The sequence below is a fragment of the Carlito syrichta genome, unplaced genomic scaffold (genome assembly GCF_000164805.1).
Source record: "Carlito syrichta isolate Samal-C Ts95f unplaced genomic scaffold, Tarsius_syrichta-2.0.1 Scaffold308818, whole genome shotgun sequence".
NCBI classification, from domain to species: Eukaryota; Metazoa; Chordata; class Mammalia; order Primates; family Tarsiidae; genus Carlito; species Carlito syrichta.
Window position 1 is genome coordinate 719,666 of NW_007252914.1, and position 10,839 is coordinate 730,504.

At 36.9% G+C, this 10,839-nt stretch overlaps 1 protein-coding gene across 6 annotated transcripts in view; it reads right to left on the bottom strand.

Annotated features, from left to right (window-relative positions):
- Positions 1-2,035: 2,035 nt before the first annotated feature.
- Positions 2,036-10,839, bottom strand: part of ZNF770 (zinc finger protein 770) — a 9,198-nt gene continuing 394 nt past the window's right edge. For 2 of the 6 annotated variants that reach the window (XM_021716449.1, XM_008065895.2), the window contains exons 2-5: positions 10,474-10,590; positions 10,230-10,365; positions 7,221-7,336; positions 2,036-6,686 (exon numbers count right to left, since the gene is read on the bottom strand). In XM_021716449.1, coding sequence (XP_021572124.1) covers positions 4,576-6,630 — 2,055 coding nt within the window. In that variant the 5' untranslated portion in view covers positions 6,631-6,686; positions 7,221-7,336; positions 10,230-10,365; positions 10,474-10,590 and the 3' untranslated portion in view covers positions 2,036-4,575. The remainder of the gene's footprint in view (positions 6,687-7,220; positions 7,337-10,229; positions 10,366-10,473; positions 10,591-10,839) is intronic. The other 4 variants (XM_021716450.1, XM_008065893.2, XM_008065892.2 and 1 more) reach the window with 4 other exon arrangements.

The window sequence follows — 10,839 nt, forward strand, 5'->3', positions numbered from 1 at the left end:
AGACTCTGATCTGGAAAGAAAAAGTAGATACTAAAAAAAAGGAGGGGGCTATTACATTCCCAGAAAGGGGCAAAGAAGCTTCAGCTTCAAAAGGTAGAGGAACACTATTCTGAGACAGACAATAAACAAGAAAGGGAAGAGACATTTTTAAGCGAAGAGTAGGTACATTTAGAGAGGACCTGTTGGATTGACTTTGATCTCAACACAGTAGAAGGCAAACACCCTCTGAGGGTGAAAGGATCTAAGTGAAGCTATACATTTAAGGAAAATGTAAAATGTTTGTAGTAATTGCTTCATTCATCCATTTCTTTCCTCAAATATTCAATACACTGAGGACCTAATGTTTGCCAGACAGTTAAGACCCTCGTATAAATAATATAAAGATGCATTGTTGCTTTTTAGAAGCGTGTAGTTCAGTTCAGTGGTTTCAGCGTGTAATCTCACAATAGTAGCAGCTAACCTGTTAGTCACTAAATGTAAATTCTTGGGTCCAAACACATTGGGTCAGAAACTCTGAGGGTGCAGCTGGGCAACCCATGCTTCTATCAAGCTCAAGTCACACCAAAGTTGAAAACCACTAGTTTCTAGTGGAAAATCAATTGTGATTAAAAAATTATAAACAAAAAGTTGGGAAAACACAAGGGATGGAGTGTTTGGGAAGTCAAAAAGTCTTCCAGAAGATTTGAGCTCAAACATCAAAGAATGGATTGGCAGTGTAAATGCAAACTATTACATGTTCTATAGTTCATCTAAGAATACCATCGTACCACATTTTTCCAGTTACATTCTTTTTTTCTTAGTGGTAACAGAATTCCAGCACTTAGCCCTGAAATTCTAAACCCTTTTAACTGGCAATAAAGAGAAATCTCAACAAGATAGGAATTGAATGTTCCTTCCCTGGAGCTTTTTAAAAGCAGATATTGTTCTGCATCCTAAAACAGTTCTTGCAAATGTTATTTCTAACAAAGGATTTTTGTAAAATACACAACCTTCAAAGACTTGTTATGTACTAAAAATGTCTGTAAATCTAATTGGTTGTCTTACATAACATGTACATTGAAATCTGTGTTCTCTGCAAGTCAGTTTTAAGTACTTTTGTTTTCCCTCATAATCATGAGCAAGAGAAAAAAAAGGAGTAAAAACCTGACTCAGCTAAATTTCGCCTTTGGCCAGATTTTGAGTTTTGTGTCCAATTTAGATTAATACAAGGTAGGCACAACGGAAAGCAGAAATAATGTTTACTGGAGAAACTATTTCTGTATTTCTGTAGTACAAATCTGAGGAGGAAAGTCAGAGAAGGATAAATGGATAAATAGGTAGATCATATGACATGCAGTGGAGTTAACTTTTGTAGGTGACAAGGAGTTATCAAAGAAATGTGAACAAGGAAGTAAATGATTAAACATCTGTGTAAGTTCAGTGTAGAAGGTGAATTGGAGTGGGCTCACACGTTTGACAATCGATTAGTACCCTTGCTCCAATATTGTCATTTTTTTCCCTCAAAAAAGTGTAAACTATGTAACTTAAAACTTTAAAATATTTTGATATTTGTTTTTCAAGAATTTTAACTACCATCTACTTCAAGATATATATATATATATATATATATATATATATATATATATATTTTGAATTGGAGTCCCACTCTGTTGCCCAGGTTGGAGTGTAGTGACATACTTACAGCCACCACAGCCTTGACCTGTTGGGCTCCTGTGATTCTGCCGTCTCAGCCTTCCAAGAAGCTGGAACTACAGGCATGTGCCACCATGCTCAGCTAATTTTTGATTTATTGTAGAGATGAGGTCTCGCCAAGTTGCCCAGGCTGTTCTTGAACAATCCTCTTGCCTCCACCTCCCAAAGTGCTGGGATTACAAGGGTGAGCCACCACGCCCAGCTTATGATACTTTTATCTTAAAATTATAAGCACTGTTGCAGTACAAAACAAGAAGCGATAATTCTACTAATTCAGCCAGCCAAACTACTTCAGTAAATCATCAAGCTACAGACTGGAATAACTCAAACAAAAAAATTCTTCTAATTATCTTTAAAGATATTTATAAACTTTATTTTTCAAAAAACCAAAGTGATTCAACAATACTAATAGTTCTAGCATGCAACAAACCATCATTTGACAACTGTCTAATCTTCTTCACATGATGTATACATTATTTTCATTCCTATAAAGTTTCCATAAGAAGCTTACAATGATAGTAAAGGTAAATAAGTACAGTTGTCCCTCAGTATCCATGGGAGATTGGTTCCAGGATCCCCCACAAATACCAAAATCCAAGGATACTCAAGTCCCTTATATAAAATGGCGTACTATTTGCATATAACACATCCTCCTGTATACTTTATTTCTAGGTTACTTATACAATGTAATTGCTACTTAAATAGCTGTTATACTGTATTTTTAAATCTGCATTATTTTTGTTGTATTCCCCACCCCCCGCCAATATCTTTTATCTGTAGTTGGTTGAATCCACAGATGCAAAACCCATGGATATGAAGGGTCAACTGTGTTTTGTTACAGGTACTTCAAATAGCACTACAGTACATCTTTGACAAAATTTTTACAATATTCCAACTTTCAATATGAAACGGCTTAAAAAGGCATGGGCCAAAAATAAAGTATAGTAATATCACTTAGGCAAATAAAGTCTCATAATCATACAAGCACAACACTGAAGGACTCTCCCTGTTTAGGTTGGGGAGTATATCAAACATTTCCTTAAAACAAAATTACATAAATTGCTTAGGAAAACGCCAAAATCCACAATTTCAGACATATTAAGGAAAAAATTTTGAACATTATTGGAAAATATGAACTAGTTATTCCTTGCTTTTATGTAACAGATGTGTTCTTGAAAAGTTTTATATAAAGCAAATTCTGTAAGCCATTATCTTGTTTGCACTGGAGGAGCTTATCTCAAAGAAACCTAAGAGAAATTATTCTTTAAAGCATGTGATTCTCCTCTGCTTTAGGTGGATGTCTCTATCTACTTAATAAACAGGCACACTTGTACATCATTGGATATTTTACGTATACTGTCATGTTTCATTTCTGTAAATTAAACCCAAGTTACAATTCACTCATGGTAAAAGAAGCAAGCAGACCACCTCCACCTCCACCTCCACCTCCCACCCCTTCCCTCCCCCACCCCAAAAGATAGTTCTTAAGAGTATGATGCAAAACTTACAATTGTTCACTTATCCACATTCTCAATAGAGGGCTCTTCACTATATTTAAGTACGCTAGGATAAATACTCACCTATTATTTTTAGCTTAGAAACATAACAGTTCATTTCTTTTATTGCTAGAAAATGTCATTCCTAAAGATTTTATAAACAATGGCAAATATCAATAACAATGTGATTATGAAATAAGTCCTTTATAGTTTAGAATTAAATGAAATAGTTCCTAATGATTATCATGATAGTCTGTTTAGAAGAATGATACCCTCAACTCTAAAAGCATCTTATTCTTATACAGGAATGACTACCTTATAATTAAAATAAGAATTTAACAAAGATCAAAATAACATTCTTTAGCCTTATAGTCTGGCAAAAACATATAAGAATAAAAACTAAACTAGACCTAGTCATTGGTGTCTGAACAAACTTAGTAGTTTTAGTTAAATCATATGACCATTCAATTAAAGAGACATAAAAAGAAAGGATTTACTAAAATAAAAGTCTTACAGAGAGGAAGATCTCTAGGTGAGAGTTTTAAGTCTATGACTACTGCTGTCAATCACTAATGAGCAAATAAATGAACTGCATTATACCTCTGCAAAGATAAATCCGCATATACATTATCAAAGACTATGGCACTTGGAAAATATTCTTGGTAAGTAAACATGGTAAATGTGTATGGATACATCCTAGCCTCTCTTACTTTTAAATTATTTGGGAAAGACAACAGCAGCTTGGGCAAAAAAAAGAATCCTCATCACCTTTAACATAGTCCTAAAAATAAATAGCTTTCAGAAGACCGATGAAAATGCGATAATTTTCTCACCCATTTTCATTTTTACTACCTCTAGTTTTTTAAACTTACAAGAAAAAAATTTTTGCAATGCAATTTGTGCCATAGGTGGACAAAATGTATACTTTCATATGAAATATAAAATAAATGAAATATAGTGGGGCTATTTGCTGCAGCTAAAAGCCAATTTTTGCCTCGTCTTCTGAATATATCTAAAAGGAGATGGCATGTCTTAAGGAATAATTCCTTTAAAAAATGAATGAGGCTGAATTACTTGTACAGCATCATTAATTTATAATTTTCAGTACAGCCAGAGTATGCTTATAATATGAAAAATGCTCTTTATGCATCAAATAATGCTCTCCCTTGTAAGTTAATTTGGCTGTTCCTAAAACATTGTATTGATTTTCCAAGTATTTTACCTCATTATGCAGGACAAGCAAATGCCTGTGAAATCATTCAATTTAATGTAGGCCTTTTGAAAAAAATGCATTTAAAGTAATGATCTTTAAGACTAAGATCACCAGAGACTACAAATTGTTAGTGGTTGTAAGTTGTAACACAACCGAATCTAAGACAACCACACTCTATTGTCGTCTTTCTTTAAAGTGAGTAAGTTGATGCCTCTTCCAGTGAGGAGCCTGTCTGAATCTTTTGCCACAAACTGAGCATTCAAATGGTTTCTGCCCTGCATGAATTAGATAGTGTCTTTCTAGTTTAGATGGAGATCGGAAACTCTTAGAACAAACACTGCATTGGTAAAGGAGGCCATCGTTTCTCTCCTGACGCCCTGAATAATTGCAAAAATGATGGCTTTGCTCTGATTCCAAAAGTGCATTAGAAAGACAGGGCTGCCTGTTACTACAAGGGGTACCAAGAATGAAATCCCCCGAGTCTGCCTTAACTTCTGACATTTGATCAGACTCTGAGGTCTCATATTTTTGAAAACCAGAAGCCTGACTTTGTTGGGAAGTATTACAGTTGACATTATCACCTGGATGGCTAAAAAGTTTGTTAAAATTATCATATTCTAATTGGAAAAGAGATCCATAAGGACTCTTTTCAATATGAGTTTGTTCGTGTCTTTTTAAGTGAGCTGCCTGTCTAAAAGATTTCCCACAAAGATGACATCCAAAAGGCCTCTGCCCAGTATGAATTAAATAGTGTCTTTGTAGTTTGGATACAGAAGGAAATACTTTCTCACATTTGTCACAAGGAAACATCTTATGTCCAGTATGTATGTTTTCACTTGGATCTGAAAAACCACACTGAAGTGCCTCACGGTTATTAAAAAATTCCTCACCCGATGAACCATAGATTGATAAGTCTTTATTACTCACTGAATTATCCATGGTTAACATGTTTTCTGTTGTAAGGATACCTTTCAAATTTTTTCCCATATTTTGGCTCTGGAATTGCTTTTGCCATGAAAATGGCAAAGTCAATGTTTTCTTCTTTTTATTGCCAACTGTCTTATATGCTCCATGTTTGCCAAGAGAACCCATAAATGTTCTCTGGGTTTGTTCAGAGTTTTGCTCACCAGAAATAAAATCACAATTTTTCAAGAAACTGTTTTTAAATACTTTTTTCTCAGATCGAAAGTTACCTAATTTTCTACTCCTAGCACGTCTAAGCTTGGCCAAGATTTTTTTAACAATGATTTTATAGTTGTAGCTTCTTTTGAGCCTGCTTGGAATTTTGCCACCTCTGGCAGGAAAACACTTGTGTTCATTGAGAATCTGCTCTGATTCAAAACACTCTTCACACTCTGGACATTGAAAAGGGACAACATAAACAGAGTGGACATCAAGTGGATTATTCTCCTCAGATTCTCCCATAACACCATTTTCAAAACCATGCTGATTTGCATTTAATTTATTAGGCAGGGGGCATGATCGTGAACTCTTCACCTTTAATGAAAGAGCCTTACTCCTAGTATGGAGTTGTTTATGCTTCAGAAGTTTGCTTTGAATCTTAAATCCTTTTTGACAAAAACAACATTGAAAAGGTTTTTCTTCTGAATGTGTGAGTTGGTGGATTTTTAAATGAGTTGACTGTCGGAAAGATTTACTGCACAGGACACATTTAAAGGGCCTCTGACCAGTATGAATAAGGACATGCCTGTCAAGTTTTGATTGTGATGGAAACATCTTGCCACAGATTGTACATGCATGAATATTCTTTCTTCTCTTTGTGGGATCAGATTTAGAGTGTGGGTGGAATGCCCATCTCTCCTCTGTGGTAAAAGTATTATACACTCCATACATTGGCTTTTGTTGCTTGGCCTCCAGCAATCTTCTGACCTGTTTAACATCATTCTGATAGGTTTCATTGTGAAGTTGTTGATGCTTCACAAATGTCTTCATATTTTTAAAGTGGCGCTGACAAATACTACACTTAAAAGGCAGATTATGAGTTAGTTGATGCCTCTCCAGATGAACTAGTTGTCTAAAGGTTTTATGGCACACATCACATTCAAATGGCTTTTGACCAGTATGAATGAGATAATGCCTAGCTAATTTTGATGGTGTTTCAAAGTGCTTGAAGCAAATATTGCAAATATATGGCCTGTTTCTAGGTAGTTTGTTGGCTACTACACACTGTTGAATCTTTAGCATTTCTAAATTGTTTTCAGCCATCATATTCTTCAGTGATATACTCTGATGCGCTCCATAATGTTCTCAAACTCCACAGATGTCTAAAAATTAAAAATAAAAATGGATTAATTCTAAAATTCAATAGTCATATAAAAATAAATAATTTAAATTGTCCTTTGGCTGAAGATATTAAGGGTAAAAGAGAATCTGGACATTTCCTGTGTTTAAAAGTTAATAATTACTTTAGATGAATACTTTAGCATCATAAAACTATTTCATACAGATAGAGATAAGTCTTTAAAAATAATATCTAAAAATCTAAATAATTTTAAGTTATTTTTCTAATTGAAATGCTACATTAAATGGGGACTGAGTTGAATTTCTAATATATTTCTATTATTAAATAGCCCTTTTACTTCCAATTTTCCTAATTCACTAAAAAAATAAAGAACTAAAACACAATACTAAAATAAGATATATTTGCATTCAATTACATCATAGACACACTCTGAGAATAAAACATATTTCACTTGTCAAAGTTGGATTTCTTAGCCACAATATTAACAGTATTTACTCTTAATTGCTTCTTTAGACCAACAAGGACAATGTGGACAAGGAGAAAATTCCCAGAAGACCTGGGTTATAGTTCTGGAGTTGCCACTGTATGATCTTGATGGTAGGAAGAAGGAAATGTAGAGTTCTCATCTCATCAAATGGAGAAAATGCCTCCTGGACTGCCTGCCACACCAAGCTGTTGTGAGAATCAATGAAGATCATGTATGTGAATGTGTTAGAAAGCTATGAAGCACTACATAAATGCACGGTAATATTTTACTCATTTTAATCCAATTTTAATGTTATCCCTATCTTTTATTTAACATTTGTAGGGTTTCTAATTAAGAGATAAATACACTGACTAAATTTACAGTTCTTTTTACTTCTCCTTTCCAGTTTGTTGTGAAATTCTTAGGAGACAGTACAGAAGTAATAAGATCAACAAGTTGGTTACTTATAGTTATCTATGACTAAGTAATTGAAAGTTGAGTATAGTTCACTTATGAGGCAATATAGTAAAAGGGACATTTTGGTCTTACAGTTAATATAAAAATAAAAATGCCTTCCCTATAAACCTCTGTAAGATATATACAAAAAGTTTTAACTGGCACTTTCATAACTATCTTATACTCTGATTTATCGTATACTCTTTTATCAGAGAAGTCAATTTTCTTCTAATTACTCTTCAACTACTGCATTGCCTTTTTTTTTTTGAGTTGGAGTCTCACTCTGTCGCCCAGACTGGAGTGCAGTGGCCGCTGCCAGCCACTGCAGCCTCGACCTGCTGGGCTCCAGCGATCCTTCCGTCTCAGCCTTCCGAATAGCCGGAATTACAAGCACGCGCTACCACGCCCGGCTGATTTTTTTGATTTATTGTAGAGATGAGGTCTGGCCAAGTTGCCCAGGCGCGTCTCGAACCCGCGGGCTCAGGCAATCCACTCATCTCAGCCTCCCAAAGCACGGGATTACAGGCTGAGCCTGGCTTGCACTGCTTTTAAATAAGGGAATCAGAGATGAAAAAAAATTTTTTTAAAGTTGTGCTAGCTCTTTCATTATAATGTATCTTCTGGTTGAGAACAGAGAGTTGATAACTCTACCAGAAACTCAGAGTTCTTCTGTCAGCTGATTTGGCAAACATCCAGTAAATATGCTATTTATTGTCTTCTAGACTATACCTAAAACACAGAATTACAAACATGCCCACTGTAGTTCTCTTCAGCAATGTGAATCAGACACATAAAAAATAGATATTTACCGAATAAATATCTTCTACTATTTGCTTTGTCACATTTCAAACTGCAGATCACTATTCATTAATGGACTGTGAAGTCAACTTAGTGGGTCATGATCACCATTTTCTTATTTAAAAAAGAGTGGAAAGTATCAGAGCACATACCATACAGCAAGGACGAATACCGTTTTGTGAAAAGTGGTTAAAAAAAAGCTTGTGAAAACTATTCCTAATATACCTCTTCACACAAACTACCAGAGGAACCTATAACAAATCACTTTATTCAAAGTGGCCAAGTAATCTATTAGGACCACAAAAATTGGGGGCCTATAGGATGAGACAAGATTACTAAAGAATGAGTATTCCGTTTTCTTCACTTGACTCCTATTATTTTAAAATATTTATTTTAAAAATCATCTAAGCTGGGTGGGGTGGCTCACGCCTGTAATCCCAGCACTTTGGGAGGCGGAGGTGAGAGGATTGCTTGAGCCCACGGGGTTTGAGACCAGCCTGGGCAATTTGGCGAGACCTTGCCTCTACCATAAATCAAAAAAAAAAACAAAAAAAATTAGCTGGGCATGGTGGCACACATCTGTAGTTCCAGCTACTTGGAAGGCTGAAGCAGAAGGATCACCTGAGCCCAGCAGGTTGAGGCTGTGGTGGCTGTGAGTGGGCCACTGCACTCCAGCCTAGGTGAGAATGAGACTCTGACAAAAAACAAAACAAAACAAAAAAACCTCATCTAATCAGAGGCCAAATCACAACACAAATAAAGGCAAAATAAAATCATCTGAATGTAAGCCACTATACCAATTTATAAAATATACCATACAACCCAGATATTCAGCAACAATCAGCTGTTGGTGCTATGAATATGCATTTTTGCCACCTTGAGATAGGGGAAATTACAGGTGAACAACCTCCAAGCTCCTTAAACATGCTGATACAGAGCAGGAGTCATGAGAATTAAAATTAAGTCATGAATCCAGTGAACTACCAAAAACTTAGCTATCTGTTTAACTCCTGTCAAGCATTTAGGTGTCAGGGTAGTCAATCAGGACAATGAACAAATCGAAAGTAATAATTAAGTCTTTATTCACTTACTGTGACAGTGCAAGCAAGCAGCAAAAAGCAGCACTGACTCCCCAGTGGTCCACTGAACATAAGGACACTGAGTGAGGGTCAGGTGAATGCAGTGCACAAGAGGGAATCCTTCCACTGTAGTGGAGTCCCTAACAAAAGGCTTCTGCCTCTTATGGGCCCTTGGTACAGGAGACAGAGGCCAAAGGTCTGGGAGTGGAAAGGACCTCAATCTAAAAATGCCTCAGCCAGGATCCCTGCCAAGAGGGACTCCAATAGAGATACCTGGGCCAGGAAAGAAGTTATAGGATGAGCATGGAGAGCAGGAGGAGCAGGGTGAGTCCCTGACTGCAACCCCCTCCAGAAAACTGTAATGCACTGGCCTGCACCAAGTCTGGTGTGGGAGGGCAAGCCAAGCAAAGCCTAGTAACTAACTGTCTAAGGCCGGGACTGAATGATCACACATAGGATTTTGGTCTGCAGCCAGACTCAATTCCTTTGCTTTTGTGGGAATATCTTAAAAATTACAAATAAAGAAAAAAAAATCACACACTAGAATCACACACAACAACTATCTCTGATTGGTTACCCATGGCTCCTGTGCCAAAAAGGGTGTTTGGTTGATCGCCCATGGCTAGCACTAAGACTAAATAATTACTGTCGCTTGCCTCCCCACTATGAGGGGTAGCACTCAGTGGAAGTTCTTTATTGTGAGAACCATCGGTGGCAAGCGGTGATCTCATCTCCTATTTATAATCGTTAGGGTGGAGATCCTCACCTCTCCAAGTACAGGAAGTCCCTCACCTGCTCATATACAAGCGTGCGGATGGAGCTCCAAATGCCATTTCAGCTGATTTTTTTGGTCGATAACATTTAATAAACCAACCCAAGACTGTAATTTTTCTTAGGTTAAACTGAAATAAAAAACAAAACAAAACATAGTCGATGTGCTCAAGGTTCAACCTGGGAATTATCCGGACAAGAACAAGACACATCCCGCTGGAAGAGGGTTAAAAACTGACCTCGATAAAATCCACTGTGGCCTCAAGGCTGAAAGCCTGTTGATTTTCTTGTTTTACCGAGTATCATTAAGACGAAGTGAGGACATCACAAAAGTACATGAACAAGAAATGAAAGACCTGAGAGAAACACAGACAGCTTTCAGTTGGGGAATGATGTCGGGCGGCATCCACCACAGCCTCCCTCTTCCTCGCTTCTTCCGCCTCTCTCGCCCCGGCCCACTCTCTTGGCCTTGACCCCTCACCTCTCCCTCCCAGCGGACAAAGGACACTGACATCTAGCCCTCGCCCTAATCGCCCACATCGCCCACAACCGATAAGGACTTCGTGGTCGCGCCGAGTGCAGAGACCGCAAAATCCGACACCAGG